The 24,434-nt window shown below is 45.1% G+C and overlaps 1 protein-coding gene and 1 pseudogene across 1 annotated transcript in view; one reads left to right on the forward strand and one right to left on the reverse strand.

Moving 5' to 3' along the window:
* The window catches only part of KCTD3 (potassium channel tetramerization domain containing 3), a 60,947-nt gene that overhangs the window by 14,090 nt on the left and 22,423 nt on the right, over positions 1–24,434 (forward strand). The window contains exons 5-10 of the mRNA XM_005667916.3: positions 1,742–1,800; positions 2,067–2,147; positions 3,064–3,204; positions 3,645–3,735; positions 9,390–9,580; positions 20,700–20,815. Of these exons, the coding sequence (XP_005667973.3) occupies positions 1,742–1,800; positions 2,067–2,147; positions 3,064–3,204; positions 3,645–3,735; positions 9,390–9,580; positions 20,700–20,815 (679 nt within the window). The remainder of the gene's footprint in view (positions 1–1,741; positions 1,801–2,066; positions 2,148–3,063; positions 3,205–3,644; positions 3,736–9,389; positions 9,581–20,699; positions 20,816–24,434) is intronic.
* On the reverse strand, positions 15,879–19,625 carry LOC102168043 (annotated as a pseudogene).

The following is a 24,434-nucleotide window of genomic DNA, read 5'->3' on the forward strand; positions in this document are numbered from 1 at the left end:
CGTGAGCTGTGGTGTAGGTCACAGACATGGCTTGGATCCTGTGTTGCTGTGGCTGGCAGCTGCAGCTCTGATTCAACTGCTAGCCTGGAAACTTCCATATGCCACAGATGTGGCCATAAAGAGCCAAAAATAAATAAATAAAAAATTCGTGGGTATGAAATTGTTCATAGTATTCTTTCATCATCCTCTTTGGTTTTCATGAGCTCTGTAGCGATTGCCCCCCCCTTTTTGCCCAGGCAATATTTTTAAGTAAGCACAGGTTCTAACTGAAACAACCTAAAGTGAGTCATTTTAAACTCTTAAGCTTTCATTCTTTTTACCTCTTATTTTCATATTACTAATTGTAGCATCTTTATCTGGATAACAATAGCCCATCTTAAGACTGATCCTCCTCCCCCTCCCCACGTTCTATCTTTCATTTTTTGGTTTCCGATGAGAAGAGTATCATTTGTCCCTTCACCAAGTATGTATTGCATAACCATTGTATATGGGCACTGTGGTAGTCACTGTGTGAGATAAACACAAGTCAGAAGTAGATCATGCTTGCAGGGAGCTTACAGGGTAAGTGGGGAGGTTAAAATACAAATTATGATAAAAAGTTAAAAGCAATTAATACCATAAGAATGGTTTTCGCTCTTGTTTGCCTTGTTAGATACTTATTAAGAATCACTTATACTAACCCTATAAAGTCCTATCCTCTCATTTAGTCATCCAATTCATTTATATACTAATGGGTTTTTTTAGTAAGAAATAGTTCTTTCTTGGTGGTGTGCAGTTTAATTTAGACTTTGTCAAATTATTAAGGATCTTAGGGGCAAAATAAGTTCTAAAGCCCTTTGACTACCTAAATGTTCATCAACTAATGAATAGATAAAGAAAGTGTGGTGTATGTGTTTATACACACACACAGACACACAAACACAATGGCATATTACTCTGTCATAAAAAAGAAGGAAGGAAATGATGCTATTTTCAGCAGTATAGATGGGCTTGGAGATGCGCACACTAAGTGAAATATGCCAGACACGGAGACAAGTATGTGATGTCGTATGTGGAATCTTAAAAAAATGATGCAAATGAACTTATATACAAAACAGAATAGACCCACAATCAGAGAAGACAATTTATCACCTCCAAAGGGGGAGGGGAGGAGGGATAATTTAGGAGGTTGGGCTTAGCATGTACACAGCACTAAGTATAAAGTAGTAGATAAGCAGTAGGGACCTCCTGTGTAGCACAGGGAACTATCCCCAGTATCTTGTGATAACCTGGAAGGGAAACGACTCCGAGAAGAATATGTAAGTCTGTGAATAACTGAATCACTTTGCTCTGCACTTGACCATAACAAACATTGTAAATCAATTGAGGCATCAATTTTTAAAAATTTTTAAAAGTATGTTTATGTATAACTGAATCACTTTGCTGTATGCCTGAAACTAGCACAGCATTGTATCACTTAGCCTTCAATTAAAACATAAACCTTCCGACCTCGTTTACTTTAAGAACCTTGCACTGGGACTTGCCTGGCGGCTCAGCAGGGCGAGGGTCCGGTGCTGCCGTGGCTCGGCTCGCCGCGTGCTAGGGCTTCAGTCCCTGGCACCAGAGGAGCTTCCGCATGTCGTGGGTGTGTCCCCCACCGCCCCCCCCCAAGAAAAAGAACCCACTACTGTTTGCTCTGCTTGGGGTGATGATCCAGGCTGCCGCTGGTAGAGGATTGAGGGCATTGTTTGTTTCTCTCTAGGGGAGTGAGTATCAGTGTTCTGAGGCATGAGGCGGAATTTTATGGGATCACTCCGTTAGGTATGTGTTCTTCTAATATTTCATGTTTATGATGTGACCCTTGGAGCACTAGACTTGCCCCCATGAAATGTGTTTTATATCAGCTTTAATTTTTGATGGACTAGGAGTGCTTGCTTTCTGTGGGTTTTCATAGTAAAAAGATGGTGTCAACGGATGTAACGTGAACATGTTCCTTCTCTTTCCTTGTCCTCTCGAACTAGCGAAAATGAAAGTGGGGTAGCGTGTTTCTGTTTGCTCTTGACCAGTTCGCTTCGCCCTGTTTTCAGTCCGGAGGCTTCTGCTGTGCGAGGAGCTGGAGCGCTCGTCCTGTGGCAGCGTCCTCTTCCACGGCTACCTGCCTCCGCCAGGTACCTCGGCTTCCTCTCCTCAGTGCTCGTCATTACGCGGGTGCAAGTGCGGACGTGCGGAAACCCGCGTCCTGTGTGTCGAGCTTCTCGCTTAGACATCGACCAGAGGTGGTGAGACCATCCAGGTTCACGCAGGTCAAGTCATCCTGTGTGCTAGGGTAGCCGCCCTTTTCCTGTAAAGGACCAAACAGGCTGGTGAGCAAGACAGGGTCTGCTCTGCCATCCACTCTCCAACAGCGAAGGGGTGCGACAGTGTCTCGTACAACCCAGTTTACGGAAGCAGCCGTCAGGCTGGCCTTGACCGTGGCCAGGTTTCCTGAGCCCTGTGTTTAGAGAACTGCTGGCCCGTCCCCTCTGTGGACCCAGGGGCTTGGCCGAGCTTTGTCAGTGTCAGGGCAGAGGCGGGTGGGCTGCCTCTCATCCCCGCCCCGCTGCAGTTAGAAGAGGCTGGTTTTTACCTGGAACAGCGGCCTTCGGAACAAGATTTCATTTTGTAGAGGGCTCCCCTGCCGAGTACGAGATGTTTGAAAGTAGAGGGCGACTCAGCCCTAGAGCAGCTTAAAGTAGTACAGAGGACCTACCACTTAGTAACCGTTCCAGAAATGTAAAGAGAGGGACAGACCGAATGGGTTAGGGCTTGATGTGGTAACCCGGAGCCAGTGCAATATGGCAAAGCTTAGCCTTACTTCTTATTGGTAACATAACTGTTAGAAAGGTATTGAAAAAGTTTTATTTTTAAACAGTTTAATCCTGTGTTTTATGGCAAGTATTTGCTGTAAATTGCTGTATTGGCAGATAGAGATGTCAGCTATGATGAAATTCACATTTTTTTGTTTGCGTGTTTCTTAGCCACAATGTTAAATTGTTAATTTTTGGTAGATGAATTTATAAACAAACATATCTCCTCCTTTTCTAGGTATTCCTAGTCGTAAAATAAACAACACAACCAGGTCCTCTGCTGATTCAAGGAATGGACTAAATTTTACAGAAAGTGAAGCTCGAGGAGGTGGTACTCAGCCTGTCGTGTCTGGAACTGCAGAAGAGGCCGTTAGGCTGGGTAAGCAAAGATGCTGTGAATAAAAATGAATGTTCTTAGTTCTAGATGATATTGAGTATTTTTAAAGATAGGGTTTTTGCTTTATCTCTTTTTAATCTATACCACATATATCTTAAAAAGTCTCATTTAACATACAATGCTTATTTTAAAAACTATGTGGTTTTCTCTTTGCTCTAAATCTTAAGAACAGAGGTTGGCAGACTCTTTTCCCTAAGGTAGCAGACAGTGAGCAGGTGGGTCTTTGTGAGGCCGGGGTCTCGGCGGAACCACTCAGCTCTCATTGCAGCATGAGAGCCATGACTGTGTAAACAAGTGCACATGGCTGTGTTGCAGCCCCAAAGCTTTGTTTATTGCAAGAGGACAAGCACTGGACTTGGCCTGCTGGCCAGTTGCCGCCCCTTCTTTAGAGCATGAAGTACGTCTTTGTCTGGTATCAACAGGATTTCCGGTGGATCCACGAAAGGTGCTCATCGTAGCTGGACATCACAATTGGATCGTAGCTGCCTATGCCCATTTTGCCGTGTGCTACAGGTATTGTATAGTTACTCACGGTGTCCTGTTTATTTGGGGTGGCAGTTTTTAATAATTTCACATTCATGGATTTAAGAGCTGTTTATTTTACTTTCTGTTTTGCCTGTGGCACGTGGAACTCCCCGGGCCAGGGATCAAAGCTGCGCCATGGCAGTGACAGTGCTGGCTCCGTAACCTGCTGGGCCAGCAGAGAACTCCAGGAGCTGCTTATTTTAGTCATCAAAGTTTTTCTTCCATATTTTCCCCACTTTTAGGTCTCCTGATGAAATGTAGTTGACTTTTATTTTTATAACTAATTTGGTAGCTGTTACTCTTGGTTCAAACTGTACGGGCCGTATTGAAGCTGTGATGTAACTGAGGTAGCTTGAAGTTGGGCCCCCTCGCTCAGTATATCCGGCTTCTGAATCGTTGATGATGGACAATGATGAGGCAGGCTTGTTGATGTCGTTTTGGCCTGTGATGAGCGCCTTTTGTACTCGATCGGCGGGGAGAACGAGGACACCTTCGCCATAAGCCATAAGCACGATGTGGCTGGGAGTGAGGCCCTCACCAGGACCCTTGTGGGCAGAGTGATGTGGTTAAATGTCAGGCTGACACTCCACACAGAGGGGGTTTGGGTTTTACTAATTTCTGCATATTCTGAGATACCAACGGGGAAGGAGCAAAGGTGCAGACTCGTAGCATCTCTTTTTTAATAGGAGCAAAGGCAGGAGTCTTGGTTCAGAATCACTTTGTGCAGTGAGCGTGTTAATGACGGGGGATGATGCAGAAGCACCGGGTGGCTGGGCTGTGTCCTAGATCCCGTTGAATTTATTGCCGAAAACCCAAAACCTGTGTCACTCTTCTGTCACTATTGGGTGTAGTTAAGGAAAAGTAGCCACAATAGATTAAAAATACTTGAAATACCTTCTGTAGTGTGTAGGTACTGTTTTTATTTTTGGGAAAATTTGTTCGACGGCACGCTTGGTGTGCTGAAGGTCCCGAGCCAGGGCGTGGACCCGAGCCACGGCACCGACAATGCTGGATCCTCCCCTGCTAGCCACCGGAGGACTCCATACAGATGTCTTTTAAGAATCCCAAATGTATTTTTTAATAAAATCTCAGTTTATGAAAGGTTTGCCATGTGTGGTAAAAAAGCCTTTTATGTGAATAATCTCCGCTTTGTATTTTCTTTCTTTTTTTTTGGTCTTTTTAGGGTCATGCTCATGGCATATGGAAGTTCCCAGGCTACAGGTAGAATCAGAGCTGTATCCACCAGCCACAGCCACAGTCACGGCAGACCTGAGCCGCATCTGCCACCTGCACCGCAGCTCACAGCAACACCAGATCCTTAACCCACTGAGCAGGGCCGGGGATCGAACCTGCATCCTCATGGATGCTAGTCTTGTTCTTTACTGCTGTGCCACCACGGGAACTCCCTCCACCTTATATTTTCATTTCAGTAGAGATTGGGTGCATACTTTGCTGTTTTGAGAGTGTTCTGTGTATTGTTTATATTATTTATTGAACAGCATGGATGATTTTTTTTTTGAGGATGATTTAATATGATGTGAGGCTGATTTGAAAAAAGATTTTTTTAGAATTGTTGTTTTGTACTTAACCAGCTTATGGATCTAAATTGCAAAACTTTTAGATTTCACCTTTTTGTTCCTTTAAATGTTGTGTACACTTCTTTGCTGAGGCATTCCGGAGGAGCTGCGCAGCAGTTACACCGCGTTATCCAGGGGTGACAGCGTGGGCAGTGTTACTGTGCGGTAGTGCCCAGGACGCTGCTGACCAGGGACACATGTATTGCACGAAACTTGACTCACTTAGTGACAGATTTAAGAAAGATGATGCTGTTGCATCTTTTCTTTGTGTTTGCTTTTTTGTTTGTTTGTTTGTTTCTTAGGGCCACATGCGAAGCATATGGAGGCACCCACGCCAGGGGTCTAATAGGAGCTGTAGTCATTGGCCTGCATCACAGCCACCGCCACGAGAGAGCTGAGCTGCGTCTGAGATCTGCACCACAGCTCACAGCAGCGCTGGATTCCCAACCCACCGAGCGGGGCCAGGGATCGATCCCATGTCTTCATGGATACTGCTTGGGTTCGTTAACCACTGAACCATGACGGGAACTCCTGTGTTTGCTCTTGATCAGACGCTCTCTTTGCTTTCACCGAAAGTCAGTGATTTCAGAGCAATATACCTGTGCAAAGTGACAGAAAGAGTTAAGGACATCATAGATTTCCTCATGTACGGTTATATCATTCAACCTAATGGCAATAAAAAGATGTGAGGAGAAAGGAAAATCCATTATTTTAAGAGCGTAGTCTTTTTCTTAAGTTGTTTTCTCACAACTTTTTATACATTTATAAATTCTAAAACCTTAAAAAGTGGAACATTAGCACCCTACAGTAAAGCCCTATGTATCTTTCACGTGTATTCATTAATAGTCTACATTGTTAGGCTTTACTCTTATATTTTTCTTGCTCAGTTTACAACATGTTAATGTATTGATGGGGAGTGTGTAGATTGTGGGCCTTTTGGAGCTTATATTCCACTTAAGATTTTTTTTTTTTTTTTTTGGTCTTTTTCTGGGCTGTACCTGGGGTCCTTTGAGAGCTGTGGCTGCTGGCCCACACCACAGCCACAGCCATGCTGGATCCTTAACCCACTGGGTGAGGCCAGGGATCGAACCTGTGTCCTCATGGATCCTAGTCAGGTTCGTTAACGACTAGGCCACGATGGGAACTCCCACTTTAGATCTTTAATACACGTGGAATTTACTTTTGGTGTGTCAGGTAAGATTTAGGAATCTGTGTTCTTCCACGTGGGTGGCTACTTATGTTCTGATTATTACATAAATCGTCTTTTCTCATTGACTTTGAAAGCCCCCTTTATAAACTGGACCTAATTTTAGACTCTCTCTTGTGTGCTGACCTATTGATTTAGTTTTATACGGTTGGCAGTAAAGTGTGCTTATAGTAAGTTCCAGCATCTCGTAGGCGTATTTCCCTCCACTGTATCTCCTTGCGCTCTTGATGCGGGAGGCAAGCACACTCCTGTATGGCTGAGCTCTTTCCCGAGAGTTGGCTCCGCAGAAGGAGTGAGGATACGGGGCACTGAGACATCAGCGCTCCTTCTGTCTTGTTTTACGTGTTTAAAATTCCCTGCATGTGTGGAAAATGAGAGAGCAAACATTGCTTCTTCATACTTAACTGTAACTTAAATAAATTCATATATCTTACTGAATTAAATTATGCAGTTGTTATGATCACTTTCAAATAGGCTGCCCCGATTCTTTCTTTTACTCTTTAGCATCTTTTTATTTTATAATACTCTTTCTCTAGAGGAGAATGACTTAGACTTAAAATCTTGGGAGTTCCCATTGTGTCGGCAGCAACAAACCCGTTTCGTATCCTTGAGGACACGAGGTTCAATCCCTGGCCCTGCTCAGTGGGTTAAGGATCTGGCGTAGCCGCGAGCTGTGGTGTAGCTCGCAGACTCGGCTCGGATCCCGTGATGCTCTGGCTGTGGTGTAGGCTGGCAGCTGTAGCTCCAATTTGACCTCTAGCCTGGGAACCTCCACGGGCCACAGGTGCAGCCCTAAAGACAGAAAAAAGGAAGTACAATCTTTGTAAAAGATCAGATCATATTTAGTTTTATTAATTAAGGATCACAAGATTTACCTCACTAGCTAGAGCATCTCTTTCTTGAACAGTGTTATGAGCTGACAGCCCTCCTGTCTCTCTGTCTACACACACACACATCTGCATCCACATAGGGTATTGGCATTGTTCTTGAAGTACTGGCAACCCCTGCTTTGTGTCCAGTCTGACAGTCTCTCAGAACATCTATCTTCCATTTCTCAATGTGTCCGTTTTTAGAGTTTATTAAATAATTATTTCTATTTCTTTAACACATGAATTCCATCTGGTGGCTGAAGTGGGTAATTACAGACCGTACAATGCCTAGGAAAAGTTGATACATTTTTCTGTGAATTGCTTTTAAGTTTTTAGTTCTTGAAATTAAAAGAAAGTTGAATTGCACATTTTGTGAATTTGAGTTTTATTCTTGGAGCATACATTTTTCAATAGAAATGAGTTATAGTGATTTGACTGAGGTCATTAGGTGACTGTCACTTATAAATACTAAAGATTGATTTTTTTGTGTGGTGAATATGTCAGGTAGTATATAAAGGAGCACTCATTTTCTTCATATTTATTTATTCTCTTTAAGTCAAGCATAGAGAATCTTTATAATTGTTCGGTGTAACTTTTAAAATAGATACTCCATAGTTCAAAGTTCTGATTATTTACTGTCATGAGTACTTAGATGTGTGGGTCGTAAATTTATGAAGCCTTACTGTATAATCACACAGAATACATGTCTGAAAGACCTAAATTCAGTTATGACAGAATAAATTATGTAAGATACACAGATACATTGATCAGAAATTAAGTATTTAAAAAATACTTTTATTTAGCCATTCATGGGGAATGAATAGTATCTTGAGACTTTTTTTCTTTAGGTGCTTTTATTATTATTATTTTTTTTTTTTTTTAGGGCCGTACCTGTGGCATATGGAGGTTCCCAGGCTAGGGGTCAAATCGGAGCTACAGCTGCCAGCCTACCCCACAGCCACAGCAACACAGGATCTGAGCTGCATCTGCGACCTACAGCACAGCCTACACCCAACCCACTGAGGGAGGGCAGGGACTGAACCTGCAACCTCATGGTTCCTAGTCAGATTCGTTAACCACTGAGCCATGATGGGAACTCCCCTTTTTCCTTTAGATGCTTTTAAAGTCCAGTCTTCAGAGAATGTTTTCCAAAGCCCCACTTTTATGTTCTCGGCTGTGCCAGGGTGTTGGAGCATGTGTTGTTTACGGGACCACTGCCTCTGAGTGTGCCTGACTAGACCATCATCTGAAGTATCAAAAAACAGTTGAGTTTCAGTGGGTAACAAGTGAGTAACTGACAAGTGACAGGAATAATAAGTGGCCTGAAATTCTGATTTTTGTTGACTATTTCTTCCCATAGATGATGACAGTACCACTTTTTTTGTGTGTAGAAAAGTAAAAGATACTACTATTTGTTTAAGTTATTAAAGTTTTTTTAAAATTTGGAGGACTGCTAAATTATTCTTTGGAGAGTTATAGAACTTTGGTCTCTCTTTTTGTTTTTTTGTCTTTTTGCCATTTTTTGGGCCGCTCCCGCGGCATATGGAGGTTCTCTGGCTAGGGGTCTAATCAGAGCTGTTGCTGCCAGCCTACGCCAGAGCCACAGCCATGCGGGATCTGAGCTGTGTCTGCGACCTACACCACAGCTCACAGCCATGCCGGATCCTTAACCCACTGAGCAAGGCCAGGGATCGAACCTGCAACCTCATGGTTCCTCACCGGATTCGTTAACCACTGAGCCGTGACAGGAATTCCCTAGAACTCTGGTCTCTTAAGTGGCTTCTATGTCCTTTGTGCTATGCATGTAAATACAGGGTACCTCAGGAATAAAACTGGCTTTTTTGGAGGCTATAGATGAACATAATTTTATATTTAATACGTATGAGGCAGATAAGTAGCCGCGATGAAATGTATTTTGGTGCATTCATTTGTGTTCTGTTTGCTTAAGTGCTGCTGAGTCTGACTTGTGTGTCGCTCCTTACTTAACAGAATCAAAGAATCTTCAGGATGGCAGCAGGTGTTTACAAGCCCTTATTTGGATTGGACCATTGAGCGAGTGGCTTTAAATGCAAAAGTGGTCGGGGGTCCACACGGAGACAAAGACAAAATGGTTGCGGTCGCCTCGGAGAGCAGCATCATCTTGTGGAGTGTCCAGGACGGAGGAAGTGGGAGCGAAATTGGTAGGGGCCCCTCTGCCTGTGATGCTTTGTGCTGTTAGACACACGAGCCTGACGTTTCAGAGGGACGGCCCACCGATCCTGGTTCTTAGGTAGCTAGTGCTGCTCCCTCTTCTTTCCAGGGTAAAAACAGGGCTGATCAGTGTGAGAGGGAAGATCTGGTGAAGGGGGGCTGCGCCCTGAGAGCTGCTTTTCCCGAACCCTGTGAAGTGGTGGCAGCTCTCTGTCCACCTGTTTCCCGCCACGGGCCCTGACGAGGTGATAGGTTTCCTGTCCTCGTCATTTGTGCTCCTAGACCGGAAATGCCCAAGCCTTTAAATCTCTGGTAGATCGCACTTCACCTTCTTAAAAAGCCATTCAGGGCTGATAAGAGTTCTTGTTCGTATGGTTTTTGTTTCTATCTATTGATATTTACCATGTTAGAAATTAGGCCTGAATGTTTCATAAATATTTACTAATTTAAAAATAATAAGGCCATTGTTTGGTGTCTTGAACATTTTTAATGAAGAATAACTATATCTCCAAACATTTTCATGGGAAGAATGGCAGTGGTTTACAGTTTTGTGAATCTCTTTAATGTTTTGTTGAATTCTGATACCTCTTTCTATATTCAGTCTGCTTTGTTATTTTGGTTGAACTGTGTGAAGAGAATTTGGCTTCATGCAGATGTGCGGTTGGAAAAAACATGTTTTTATATGGTCTTTTCAGATAATTGTGGGTGGTGTTTGCTACTCTCCCCAAATTTTGAAGTCGATGAACTCCGTTTATACAGATCGTACTCTGTTAAATTAAAATCCATCAGTGGATGTTGTACTCTGAACGGACTTTTTGTCCTTGCATAATTTTCTGACATCACACATTGGGTATTTTGGAAAGTCTTGATTGGTTTGGGCATTCCAGGTGTTGTTACCTTTCGTCATACAATAGATTTTTTTGAAAAATCACATTTCTATAACCACTGATCACATCTCTGAACTTAAAATGTGTTAGGAAGTTGTAACACTCACTGTGGCGGATAAATGTTTTCCACAATTCTGGTTTGCCCTTGAAACAGTGAATTGGTATCATTGAAATAACAGGTGTGCTTTGTTCACTTTTTAGGAAAGTCAACCAAATAGGCAGATCTGAGTTACCATAGCTTGTCATTTGTCCGTTCAGATCAACATGGTACCCGGTGGGAAGAGCCGCTGGTTTCCTCTCAGCTCCAGTGATGAGGAAGAGTCTCCCTGACGTAGTCCCAGTACTTAGTCACACCGAGCATTCAGATGCACATTGAGAATCAAAGCTTGCCACAAAGTCTTACCCAGGTCACTTCATCCAGGACGTTCTTAAGTTAAACTAGCCTTTTTTTCTTTCCTTGAAAATGTGTGGCAGAGAAAAATTGAATCACTGCCAATGCAGGTTAGTGCCACCGCTTTGATTCATGCTAAGATGCTTGCTGCTTTTCCCCGGCAGTGCCCTGCACCCTTAGTGCAGAGGGCAACACAGATGTTCTGGGGTAAAGCATGAGATGCGGATGTGTGCAGCCCTTGAAGTGTTTCAACACCGTGTACATTTGTAGCCAGATGCTCCCATAAAAGACCTGTAAGGATAGGTCGCTGCTGGTACTGGAGGAATAGAAACACACCATCAGGTCCAGCTACCTCTGTATTCACTTGGAAGACAGAAGGGCGGCTCTGCAGGCAAGATACGCTTTAGTTGGAGGACTTACTGTGCCCTTGAGGAGGGCCGAGTTGGGATCGCTTGGATGGGCTTCTCGTCTCTCAGACGTTGAGCACCCTCTGTGGTGAGGGTGCAGGGGCTTTTTCGGTTCAGGTTGGAAATTCTGTAACAATTTGTGCTTTTTAGGAAAGTCTTCACCATCTTTATTTAAAATATTTCTTTAAACTCTGAATATTTGGTCTCAGCCCACAACTGGCTTTCTAATCCAGTTCAGAAACATTCTGTAGCATGGGTGCAATAAGGCAGGTTAGCAACAGTGATAAAGTTGAGGGAATGCTGATTTTTGTTGCTTAAATTTTTTATATGCAGCTTTACCCTGTTTTTTTTGAGTCATCCCAAGAGCCATAGAACTCCACCTGGTCCTATATACCTCTGTCAGCACTGTTGGATTTAGATGGTGCAGCTCTGGATTGAACAGGCAAGTCAGGTGTAAGAAAAATATATTTAAAATAAAATACTTTCAACAGTTTTAGGTAAAACTTAAAGATCTAAAAGTTTTCAGAACATTTTAAAAACTGATACTGCAAAACAGCAAAGTGTACTTATATCTTCTTTTTTTTTTTTTTTTCTCCCCAGCCTTTTTAGGGCTGTGCCTGTGGCATAGGGAAGTTTTCAGGCCAGGGCTGAATCCAAGCTGCAGCTGCCTGTACTTTATTTCTTGTATGTCTTTGTTAGGTACAAGGGAAGCTTGTATTTTAAAGTAATCATAGCAGATATAACTGAAGACAGCTAGTAGAAACATAGTGGAAGTATTTAGGACAAGCTGAGTTAATCTTGGGAAACTTTCACAGTTACACCCCTAAGCGTACCTCCATAGAGCATTCGAGAAAATAGAAGAATACTTAGACAGATGCTCTTGTCTAAATGGTGACCTCATCACAAGTCTTGTAGCCTCTGGGAAATCTGCACGTTCTTGAGATAACAAGGGTTTGAAAATGGGCAAATGGTGCTTTGATGTTACCGTGAAGTAGGCTTGGCTTCACGGCTCCGGAAGGCTTCTCAGGGACCGCAGGCCCTCCCAGGCCATCCTGAGAGAGTCTGTGTTCTTGACTCTTTTCCTTCCCTCCTCTCCCAGCACCGCTGCCTCTCCACTGCTTCCGCCCAAATTTCTAGTCTTAGGCCATTAGGACTTAGGCCTGATGGAGTCTTCAGCTGCCCTCTGAATTACCCCCGTCGTTCCTTGGAAAGGACTGACTGATTTCCCAATTCAGAAATGCTTGAGCGCCTCTGGGTCCGGCCCGCATTACTTCCCTCTGTGTCAGACTTGGATTCAAGCCTTAAATCGCTGTAGTGTAGCGTCTCCGTTTTCGTGCCTCTCTCCCTTGGCCTTGTCCTCCTGGAGAACCACGTCGCTGGGCACATCTGCCTTTGCCCCTGACGAGTGCACGTGGTTGGGAAAGAAACGCCTGTGCACACGAAGCCGCAGTCTCAGTTCATGACCTCTCTTCAGGTGAGCTCGCACACGCTGTGCGTCACTGCTGCTGCAGCGTCCTTGTCGGCTCTGCCACGCCGGAACGACTCTTTGCTCCTTTTTTCTTGTTCCTTAAGCTTCTAACACCTTCCGTCATTTTCACGGAGAGGGGAGGCTTCCTAAGTTCCCCCATCCCATCTGCCTGTCGCTGTGTGTCTCTGCTCACATCATCTGTAGTCACACTTGTAATTCTGATTGGATTGGCTCTGCTCTTTTTTTTTTTTTAATATTTTTTTTTTATTTTCCCACTGTACAGCAAGGGGGTCAGGTTATCCTTACATGTATACATTACAATTACAGTTTTTCCCCCACTCTTTCTTCTGTTGCAACATGAGTATCTAGACATAGTTTTCAATGCTATTCAGTGGGATCTCCTTGTAAATCTATTCTAAGTTGTGTCTGATAAGAAATTGGCTCTGCTCTTACCTCAGGCCAGCTCCTTGTCTCCAGCTGTCTTATTTTTACCTACTATTTTAGAGACACTGCTCTACTAATTATTCCCATCTCTTGCATCATAAAGCTGCCCGCTCTGTTGAATCATTTCAGGCATCGTATAGCCATGCTTTAATTATGCCTTAAAATCAACAAAAACTACCCAAAGTTCTCTTCCAGTTTTTGCTTCATCTCTCTCTTCTTTTTTTCTTTTTTTTTTTTTTGCCATTTCTTGGGCTGCTCCAGCGGCATATGGAGGTTCCCAGGCTAGGGGTCTAATCGGAGCTGTAGCTGCCAGCCTACGCCAGAGCCACAGCAATGCAGGATCCGAGCCGCATCTGCGACCTACACCACAGCTCACGGCAACAACGCCGGATCATTAACCCACTGAGCGAGGGCAGGGACCGAACCCGCAACCTCATGGTTCCTAGTCGGATTCGTTAACCACTGCGCCATGACGGGAACTCCTCTCTCTTCTTCTTAAAGCAAGAGGAGTAGTTCATCTGATGATGTTTCAATGTCGTCCTCTTTTGAAGTTCTTTAATTCTTTTGCCCTCAGCTACTCCATAAAGTTCTTGGTGGTGCTACCCGTGATCTGCTGAGTCATAGAATCAGTTCATGGTCTTCACCTGATTAGAGCTGTCATTCGATAGCATTTGCTGTAGTCAGTCGATTCTCCTGTACATTTGAAGACCCTTCCTTTGGCTTCTAGGACACCTTATTATCTTGATTTTTATCCCAACTCCTTCTTCCTTCTCAGTTCCTTTTGGTAGTTCTTGCTTATTTCCCTAATTTCAAAAGACTGGCATGCCTAGGGCTCCACCCTTGAACTTGTCTTGTTCATCTGTATCTGTGTTCAGTCCCCAGGACCACTCCCAGGGTCAGTGATTGGCTGGGAGGACTCGGCACATAGAGGTACTTAGAGCTGCGATTTAATAGTGAGAGCCTGCAAAGCAATTTGACAGAAGACACGTGGGGTGAAGGTCAGTGGAACCCAGATACAAGCTTTCCCAAGTTCTCTTTCCATGGTATCTCATAGGACATACTTAATTCCTCCAGCAATGAATTGTGACAGACGTGGGAGCTACTCACCAGGGCAGCTCACTAGAGATTTGGTGCCCACGGTTGTTACGAGAGGCTGGTCACGTAAGGACCCTCTGCTTAGCCGGTGCCAGAGTCCAGGTTCCCTGAAGGAAAGCGGATGTTGGCATCACCCCTGTTGTTGGCACAAGCAGTTTAGACTTTCTGTCAGCGTAGATTCACTTTGTCTAGAATTCCATATGAGTGGAATGATGTGTGTTCTTTTGTCTCTTCTGACTTCTTTCATCGTAATGCTTTTGTTGAGATTCAGCCCGTTATTGAGTGTGTCAGTGGTTCATCCATTTGTGTTGCTGAGTGGTCCATTGACTTAATATTTCAGAATTTATCCATTTGTCTGTTGAGGGACATTTGGTTTATTTCCAGTCTGGAGAGATGATGAGTAGAGTTACTGTGAACACTTCAGTAGAAATCATTCTATGGACATGTATTTTTTAAGGAAATACTAGGAGTAGAGTTTCTGAGACACAGAAAAGTGTCTGCTTGATGTTACGAGAAACTATTGCACTGTCTTCCAAAGTGGTTATTACCATTTTACATTTCCGCCAGCAACACCCCTACCAGTGCTTTTTTTATCCTCAGTCTTAATTTGAGCCGTTCTACTGGATGTGCAGAGATTTTTTTTGGGGGGGGTCTTTTGTCTTTTTAGGACTGCACCTGTGGCATATGGAGGTTCCCAGGCTAGAGATCTTATCGGAGCTACAGGTGCTGGCCTACGCCACAGCCACAGCAACGCCAGATCCAAGCCGCGTCTGCGACCAAACCATAGTTCATGGCAACGCCGGATCCTTAACCCACTGAGTGAGGCCAGGGATCGAACCTATAATGTCATGGTTCCTAGTTGGATTTGTTTCTGCTGGGCCACGACGGGAACTCCTTTAATGTTAGTTTTCATTGCATTTCCCTAATGACTTAGGAAGTTATCTTTTCTTGAGCCTAGTGACCGTTTGTATTTTTTTTTTTTTTTTTTTTTTTAAACATCATCACCTTCTCTTTATGAGTTTGTCCTCCTGTTACTGCTTTGGTAGGTCTGTACCTGGATTAGCCTGGTGGGTTACACTAGGGATCATGGTGCCCCCAGGAAATGTGTGGGAAAGTCTGGACACACTGCGGCTGACAACTGAGGGAGACTCTTCTCTCCCCCACCCACCCCTCACCTCCTTTCCTCTCCCTGTGGCACTTCCTCATTCTCCCCTCTCTGTTCCACTTTTTGAGACTCAGTGTCCTGTTAGGCCACTTGATATTAGCCTAGAGGCCACTCACTGAAGCACTATTTTTTTTTTTTTTTTCAATTTCTTTTCTCCTCATTCTTAAGTTTAGATCAGTATCTGCCATTTTGCTGCAGTATTCAGTCTGCAGGTAAGCCCATCTGGTCCATTATTTTATTTGAGATGTTGGACTTTTCAGTTCTAAGATTGCCTTTTTGATTCTACTTTAGTGTATTTCTCTGTTGAAATTTCTTTTGTCTTTCTTTAAGGGTCACACCCATGGCATATGGAGGTTTTTGGGCTAGGGGTCTAATCGGAGTTGTAGCTGCTGGCCTCTACCACAGCCACAGCAACTCCGGATCTGAGCCTCATCTGCAACCTACACCAGGGGACAACACGGGATCCTTAACCCACTGAGTGAGGCCAGGGATAGAACCTGCGTCCTCATAGATATTAGTCAGATTCATTTGCACTGAGCCATAATGGGAATTCCCTTCTGCTGAAATTTCTTGTCTGTTTACTCATTATGTCCTATTTTTATAATTATATTTACTTTTTTCAAATTTCCCAAGGAGAATTTTATTGATAATAGTTTATTTCCCTTCCAAAAAAGCAACTGAAACCAAAAGGAAACAATCTCAAAATTGTATTGTCTTCATAATAGAAGTATGAAGCACAGAACTGGATCGCTTGGCCCTTTCTCTTTGTATCTCCTCCCAGCTCAAAAGGCGTGCATCTCCTAATCGCCAGCATTCTCTTAGATCTGCAGTTGGGGTCAGCGCATTCCAGCCTTCTTTGTAGTTTTAGCCTTTTTCCGGAAAATCGGCCTAGTCTGCCCACCATAGCCACTCTGCTTCCTGTGTAGCACCGCTTGCCCTGGGCACACAGCACATCCTTGCCCTTCTTGTCTTGTGTCACTTTGTTGGGCTGGTGCCTGCGCATTTCTTATAGAAAGTCTGGTGGGTTTTAGGAACATTCGCCGTGTTTGTGAGAGAGCTGTCAGCGCGGAAAAGCTATGTCCTACTTTTAAATTAAATCCAACACATTCCTTAGAGATGTTGTAGTTCCCGGGGGCTCATTGCAGCCTCTGCCTCATCTCACTTATTTGGAGTACATCCCTGCATCTTCACATGCCTAGGAAGTTGTGATTGTGTGTCGGGCGTGTGTGTGATGCATCATGTCAGGAGTGTGGATTAGCAGTGTCCTCTTCTTTTAAAAAGATGAGACTTTTGTTCCGGCAGGCAGTTCCATTATCAAAGGATCGTTATCCTGCTAGGCTTGTTTTTTTGCTGTGTTAAGGACAGGTGGCCTCTCTAAGGTTTATTTTTTACTGGAGGGCGTGGCTCCTACTCAGGGGTGTCCCAAGAGCTGCCGTCTTGGAGTCCGAATGCCCGGAGGGCTCGTCCCTCTGCCTGAGCTGCGACTGTTGAATCCACCCCCCCACACCTTGCTCTCTCCACGCAGCTCCCAGGCCTCCAGGAGCCTCGCTCCTGCTCTCTTTGGGGAGTCTCCCCGGCACAGGTGCAGCTGACCAGAGCTGTGGCCCTGGAACCCCCCGTGCCAGCGCTGTGCGCCCTCCCCCCTGCCCTGGTGCCTTTCCCGTCTTCCTAAACTGTGTTCCTAAGTCCTCCAGCCGCTACTCTGCTTTCAGCCTCCTCAGTTGAGAGAGACCGTCACTCGGTTTTCACTTGGGTTTTACCTCCCCTGGAAAAACGTGGCCTTTTCTCTCGCAGCAGGGCTGACACAGAACGCCACCTGCTTGACTGTGGGGCTTGTTTTGGGTATTCACCACCTTTCAGGTCTTCTGCTGCCTCTCGTCCAGGGCCTAAACACAGTTCCCTTGTGGATCGTGGCCAGTTTTTATTACTGTCGCTTACAGTGAGGAATAGTCCAATACCATTCATTCCATCATGTCTGGCAGGGAAATTCCTCCCTAACAACTTCAAAGTTTTTGAAATTATGGTATACTGGTAATTATACAAAAAAGAAATCAGTTGTCATTTGTTTTGTTCTTTTTTTTTTTGCCTTTTTAGGGCCACACCCTCAGCATATGGAGGTTCCCAGGCTAGGGGTCTAATCAGAGCTACAGCTGCCAGCCTACACCACAGCTCACGGCGATACTGGATCCTTAACCCACTGAGCAAGGCCAGGGATCGAACCCGCAACCTCATGGTTCCGGGTCGTATTCCTCCTGCTGTGCCACCATGGGAGCTCTGTCATTGGTTTTTTCAAATTGCCACCTGTAGCATAACCAATTAGTGAAGGAGATTTTGTGCCTTGCTTTTTTTTCCAAGGCTACCATGGTAGGTAGCTGTGTTACAATCTAGTAACCAGTAATTTGTTCACGCCCTTTAAAAGAAATCATTTAGTGTCACAAATCGTCTTCAGAACTGGACAGGAGCATCCAAAGAAGATGGTTGGGGCCAGTGTATCCATGCCAGGGCCCCTCGAGGGTGCCCTCCCTTCATCGTGACTGAGGTGAGGCGGTGCTGCTGGGTTGCTGCTGCCCCCTGGGGGAGCCATGCTTTGCCAGGAGGGCCTTTACGACAGGAGGAGCTTGGGTTATTTATACTGTTGTCTTCCTTGTGGATCATGGTCACAACTGTTGAGTCTAAGCAGGGGTGACGCTTTAAATTTCTTGAGATGATTCATTCTTCCTTGATGTCCCAGAATCTCATTCTTCTCTCAGTACTGAGTTAGCTGATGTGTTTTTGTTGGCTTAGCTGTTTTTATTTCTGCCTTTCCCGTAGCTCAGAGTGCTGCATGTAGTTATCCTAACGTGTTCTGAAAAATTGTCTAACATCAAAATTAAAGTATGAGTACATGAGAATCCCTCAGCTTGCATGTGAAATGATGACTCTGCCTTGAAGTGCCCAGTTTCTTGTTCATCCAGTTCTAATCAGAGAGCTTAGCTTGTGTGTGTCATGTTTTACTTTGCTCTGTTGACAAGAGACTTTTTTCCGTTGACAAGTTGGGCTGAGATGGTCTGTTCGTGTGTATAAATATGTACTGATATGTATATAAAGGTTAGAGTGTATATATGGCAAATATTCCTAACAGTTTTCCCGGTTCATTTGTTTACTGTTCATTTTTGTCCAGTGTATATCATTTTTCTTCTTGCTAGATGGCTGGCTTTTTAAGATTGGTTAAGAATTTTCAAGGTACTTTTCATTGCCACTGGTCTGGTCTTGTATGTGGTGCAGTTCTGAACAGAAAGAAACATTTCCTCACTGGTGTAACATTCAAAAGAAGTCAGTTATCCTTTCTGGCTTCTGTTTCAGTTGCATTTAAATGGTTTGTTTCTTCTCATGGGTTCTTCAAAGCCTTGTGAATCCCTTTTTCTCAGCTAATGCTGAAAAAAATCGTTTTATGTTGTCACATATTAGGTGCTTTAAAAAAAACCCTGGAGTTCCCGTCGTGGCACGGTGGTTAATGAATCCGACTAGGAACCGTGAGGTTGCGGGTTCGGTCCCTGCCCTTGCTCAGTGGGTTAACGATCCGGCGTTGCCGTGAGCTGTGGTGTAGGTTGCAGACACGGCTCGGATCCCGCGTTGCTGTGGCTCTGGCGTAGGCCGGTGGCTATAGCTCCGATTCAGCCCCTAGCCTGGGAACCTCCATATGCCGCGGGAGCGGCCCAAAGAAATAGCAAAAAAAGACAAAAAAAAAAAACAAAACCCTGATACCTGAGACAGCTAAAGATCCACGTAAAACAATATTTTATAGTGAGACTTATTTTCTAGCGTAGTTAGGTAAAAAGATACTTCTCATAAGGTGATTTTCAGATGATGGTAGTAATTCAAATATCATTTGAATGTCAAAACTGGATTATAACATTGTTCAGGTGAAAGTGAGCCTGAGGCATTTAGCTTGGGTCCTCTTTTATCAGGTAAGTAAACCCAAAAGGTGGCAAAGAAGGGTACTCTCAGAGCCAGGATTTGAACCCGAATCTCCCGAGCGCTGGTGGTGCAGCACGCTGCTAGAGAGAGCTGTGCTGGCCGTGGGCGCCGAACCAAGGGAGCCGAGACGCTCTTGGCTTTTCTGCTAGTAGGGGTGTCCTCCTAAGGGCCCCGCCTGCGCCGCCTTCCCGTTTCTCAGCTACCCCGACTTTACCCCCCATCCTCCACCCGGATGAGCTCCTGGCCATCTTTCTAAACCCAGCTCAGAGGCCTCTTCTCTAAGAACCATTCTCAACGCCCTCTTCCTATTCCCTTTTCCTGCCCGGGACGTTGTTATAGCCCAGGCAGCTCTCTGTTACAGTTGCATTATGTTACAATTGCTTCTTTGCGTTTTTTTTTCTCTTTCAAAAGCGTTAAGTTCCTAGTAATATCCTGTCTTATGGTTTTTAATCCCCGGTCCTAGTATAGAGTCTTTGGAGTGAATTAAATTGAGTTGTGCAGTGTTGAGAAACAAGAGGTTTAAATAAAATAAGCTCTGAGTTAACTCCAAATGTTTGTTTGGAGTACAGCTTGACTTCTTGCTGTTTTGGTTTTTGTTCGTATTTTCTCTTTTTCTCATTTCCAAATTTCTGTACACACCCTGCATAGTTCAGGTTGCCAAGTCTGTCTTCAGATAAGTGACTCTCAGATACTGGGTCCGTGAGCAGGCTGAAGCTAGAGGGCCTCTAGGTTTTATAGACATGCAGTGGGTTTCCTCGTTTGGCGGGGCTGACATGAATCCCAGGATCCTTTCTGTTACATTTTGTTCACTTTAAATCTACTTAGTCGTTTCGATGATCTCCTAGGCTTGGGAGCCGCAGCTCCAGGTAACGAGCTCTTCTCTCAGTGTGGGGTTACTCGGGCAGACTTTCACCGGCTCCTTAAGAGCTTACAAGTTTCTTTTCTCCTGTTTTTTATTTGCTTTTTAGGGCCACACCTGTGGCACGTGAAAGTTCCCAGGCTGGGGGTGGAGTCAGAGCTATAGGTGCCGGCCTACACCACAGCTCACGGCAATGCCAGGTCCTTAGTCCACTGAGCAAGGCCAGGGATCAAACCCGAGTCCTCATGGATACTCGTCAGATGCGGTACAACGGGACCTCCCACAAGGTTCTTGTTTCTGGTTCCCAGCGTTCCTGACGTGTCTGGCACATCATTGGTAGCAATGAGATCGGTACCATTAAGATGCTGTTAATCTGGGTTTTGATGATGTCTGCGGAGGGTGACTGGTTAACCTCTGTTTTTTATCATCCTTTAAGGAGTGTTCAGCCTGGGTGTTCCTGTAGACGCCCTCTTCTTCATTGGGAACCAGTTGGTGGCCACGAGTCATACGGGGAAAGTGGGGGTGTGGAATGCTGTCACTCAGCACTGGCAGGTCAGTGTCAACCAACGCACACGACGGAAGGAACATCATTCCTGAAGCTCATACTGATTGTGCATCCTGTGTGTGTGTGTGTGTGTGTGTGTGTGTGTGTGTGGAAGTGGTCCTGCTGCAGTTCTGACTATACAGACTATTGAATATATTTAATGGTAAACTTGCTCTGGACACCAATGTGACTTAATTTCAAGAATTTTAAGTTACTTTGGAAAATGAGTGCGTGTTTAAAAACCTGTGGTTTGATGTGTATTTATTTCCTTGAAATGTTTGAAGTTTCATGCCTTGTGGATAGTAGCACAAGCAACCTTCCTCTCCCGTGGGGAAGCTCAGTTCGGTGTGGAAGTCCCCAGCTTTCAGAGGAGACAGCCAGCTAAGTGGTCTCCAGCCCTGGAGAGGAACGCGGCTGATTCCTGATTCTGAAGGAGCGGGGGACAGACTTTAAGCAGGGACTGAGGCGTCCGTGTTTGAGAACGCCTGCTGGGGTGCTGATGGCAGAGCGGACCGGCGACAGGGAGCTGACCCAGCAAGACGAGCCAAGCTGCCACTAAACCTTCGCAAGTCTCGCTAAAGTGACAGGATTGGTATCTGATGAGATGTGGACATTTAAAGGAGAGATGGATTTCTGGTTTTGGCAGTTGAGTAGCTTCATATTGTATTTTATTTTAATTTTACGGCGGCACCCACAATGTATGGAAGTTCACAGGCCAGGAATCAGACCCATCCCTCTGAAGCGACCCAAACCGCTGCACTCAGATTCTTAACCCACTGCGCTACAGTGGGAACTCCGTGGTAGTATTTTACGTCGATGGGGAGCAGGGAGAGAGGCCTGTGTGCTGGTAAAGAGTGTGAGGAGTAATGAAATCGGTTTACTTGCCGATTCCTGTGGGCGTCCAAATACAGGTGCACAGTGTGTAGTTGGGAGAACCCCTTTGGAATTTAGGAAGGGAGAAAGGGCTAGAAAAAGTATTGGGAAACCATAGCACTTCTGTGCTCATTGGAAAGGCCAAACGGATGAGATTTTCCGTTGAGAGGAGTTCTATAGAGAAAGAAAAGCCAAAATTCAAATCCTGGGGATTGTTAGCTTCAACAGGAACCAGATAGGAAACCAGGAGCCAAAGGTGCAATGGAGAGGTGACATTTGCAAATATAAGTTAATTAGGTTTTGACGGGGAGAGGGCAGTTGGAGGAACTAAAGAATGAAAAGATTAGAGATAGCAAATCCAGAGTTATCATTCAAGACGTTTGGGGGGGAAGGAAAGCCGAGAAAGTGATAGTGTCAGATCCAGCTAGGTGGAGGAAAGACCGTTGAGGGCTTTGTTTTATTTTTTCTTTAGGATGAGAGAAGATTGAGCCTGCTTGTTGGTCAGAATGGAGATGGTTGCTAGTCCCATAGCCGTTGGGAGTCTGTGGGATGCAGAACGCAGCTGGGGGTGGGGGGGACCCAGCAGCGGGGAGAGACTTTGTGACAGGGAGTCAGGAAGAAGGTACCGGGGGAAAGGACGCTGGGAGTCTGTCCAAGGATGGCCGAGATCGTAAGTGTCTCTAATGGACCTGAGTGATGCAGTTAGGTGAGTTTCCTCCTTAATCCTCAGTCCTGGGAACGGGGAGCGAGAGACAGGAAAACAGTGCTGGCCTGATTCAGGATTGGAGATGTGATGAGATGGCTCTGACACAAAACAGGATGAGAAGACAGAAAATGGCAAAGTGGTTGAAATCGTAAGATCCCAGAAGTGAAGGAGCGCCAGGTAAGCGGAGAACGATGCTGGGATATTGAGGGACCAGAGGGACCAAAAGCCAGTTGAAGACTCAGAATGCATGGGGCTCATCAGAAAGGCAGGAAGTGGGATGTAGCCGTTTAAATTACGTGCTGAGCTGACAGGGAAGATGAAGGTGGTTGAAATGGGGCTGAGAGAACTGTGAGGGTCCCCAGTGTGGGCATTCAGGTGCCAGGATGGTGTAGAGAAGGGGACAGAAAGCAGTGTGAGGCAGGCGCCCCCCGCCCTCAGCGAAGGTCATGGGTTGACATGGAAGCTCCAGCCTGGGCAGAGAGAGGGTGACCGGACGTCATGATTGAGTTGAGCCTGTGGGACTTTCCTGAGGTCTTATGCCCCTGAGATGCCAGGGAAATGGTGAGAGAGTGATTGACTTCCAAATGGAAGAAGAGATTGCAATCAGGGAAAATTAAGTTGTTTTTTTTTTTGGGGCTCTGCCCACAGAAGTTCCTGGGCCAGGGATCAAACCCAAGCCACAGCAGTGACAATGCTGGATCCCCAACCTAATATGCTACTAGGGAAATCCAAGTTTCATTTTAAATAAAGACATAGAAGTCATGTTTGTAGAAGAAAGATACGGGCTAAGAGTGGACCTTCCATAGAGGCACAGAAGAGGCGCTGTTATAAAGGTTGTCACCGTGAAGACGATGGATCAGGGAATGTGGGAGAGGACTGATCTAGGGTGAGCTGAAGCTTAGGTGGAGGGAGGTTGACCAGAGGGATTCTTCAGCCAGTGATGTTTCTATAAACAGAAATGTGGATTGTAATGATTTAGGGAAGGTCTGCTCTCAGGAGGGTTACTCGGCTAATTATGGCAGCCTGAGCTTTGAGTGGCTCAGAGAAGCTGTGCTATCTGTGCCTTAAAACTCCTATGGATGGAGTTCCTGTCGTGGCGCAGTAGTTAACGAATCCGACTGGGAACCATGAGGTTGCCGGTTCGGTCTCTGCCCTTGCTCAGTGGGTTAAGGATCTGGCGTTGCCGTGAGCTGTGGTGTAGGTTGCAGACACGGCTCGGATCTTGCATTGCTGTGGTTGTGGTGTAGGCTGGTGGCTACAGCTCCGATTAGACCCCTAGCCTGGGAACCTGCATATGCCATGGGAGCAGCCCTAGAAAAGGCAAAAAGACAAAAAAAAAAAAAAAACAAAAAAAACCTCCTATGGTACATTTAGGTTTCTAAAGGAACATGCTTCCTCATGACTTTTTTTGGCTTTTTACTAATGTTGTCACAACAGCATATAGAAGTTTTCATATTTTTGAGATTCTGAAAATTGCTAGCATCCTCAAACTGGATACTTCTCCTTAAGTTTTTAGTCCCTTATATATATAGCTTGTTGCTTCTTGTTTGGTATATGCATGAATTGAAAGCCATCTCTGACAAAGTAGGTTTGCTGTTACGTTGCAGGGAGATCCGGGGAAAGTTGAGCATTCATGCAGCAAACAAGCCTTAGAACCCAGAGAGATGATTACATTTTTTGTGGTGCAGTGCAGAGCTGGAATGTAGTGGAATCTCAGTGTCCGACTCCACATCTCAGCTGGCAGCTCTGACCTGAGGCCGACGCCTGCGACTGCCGTGGCCCTGGACGAGCAGGCTCTGCTCCAGCCTTTAGCAGCCGTTCTGCCCGCACAGAGGCCAGCCCGTGTAGGTCTTTTACCCTGGTGTATGATCAAGATGGACTGGAAGTATTTGAGTCAGACAGACAAGCCTGAGAGTGAGAGAGCAAGAGATTTTAGGCCTAAAAGTCATTGTGATATTTTTCGGGTTGTAGCAGTTTCTTATTAAGACAGCTTCAATAAAATGCTGATGAAAATTTTATGAGAGTCTTGTATCTGATGTGGGTGAGAA

This window comes from Sus scrofa, chromosome 10, assembly GCF_000003025.6.
Source record: "Sus scrofa isolate TJ Tabasco breed Duroc chromosome 10, Sscrofa11.1, whole genome shotgun sequence".
Classification (NCBI taxonomy): domain Eukaryota; kingdom Metazoa; phylum Chordata; class Mammalia; order Artiodactyla; family Suidae; genus Sus; species Sus scrofa.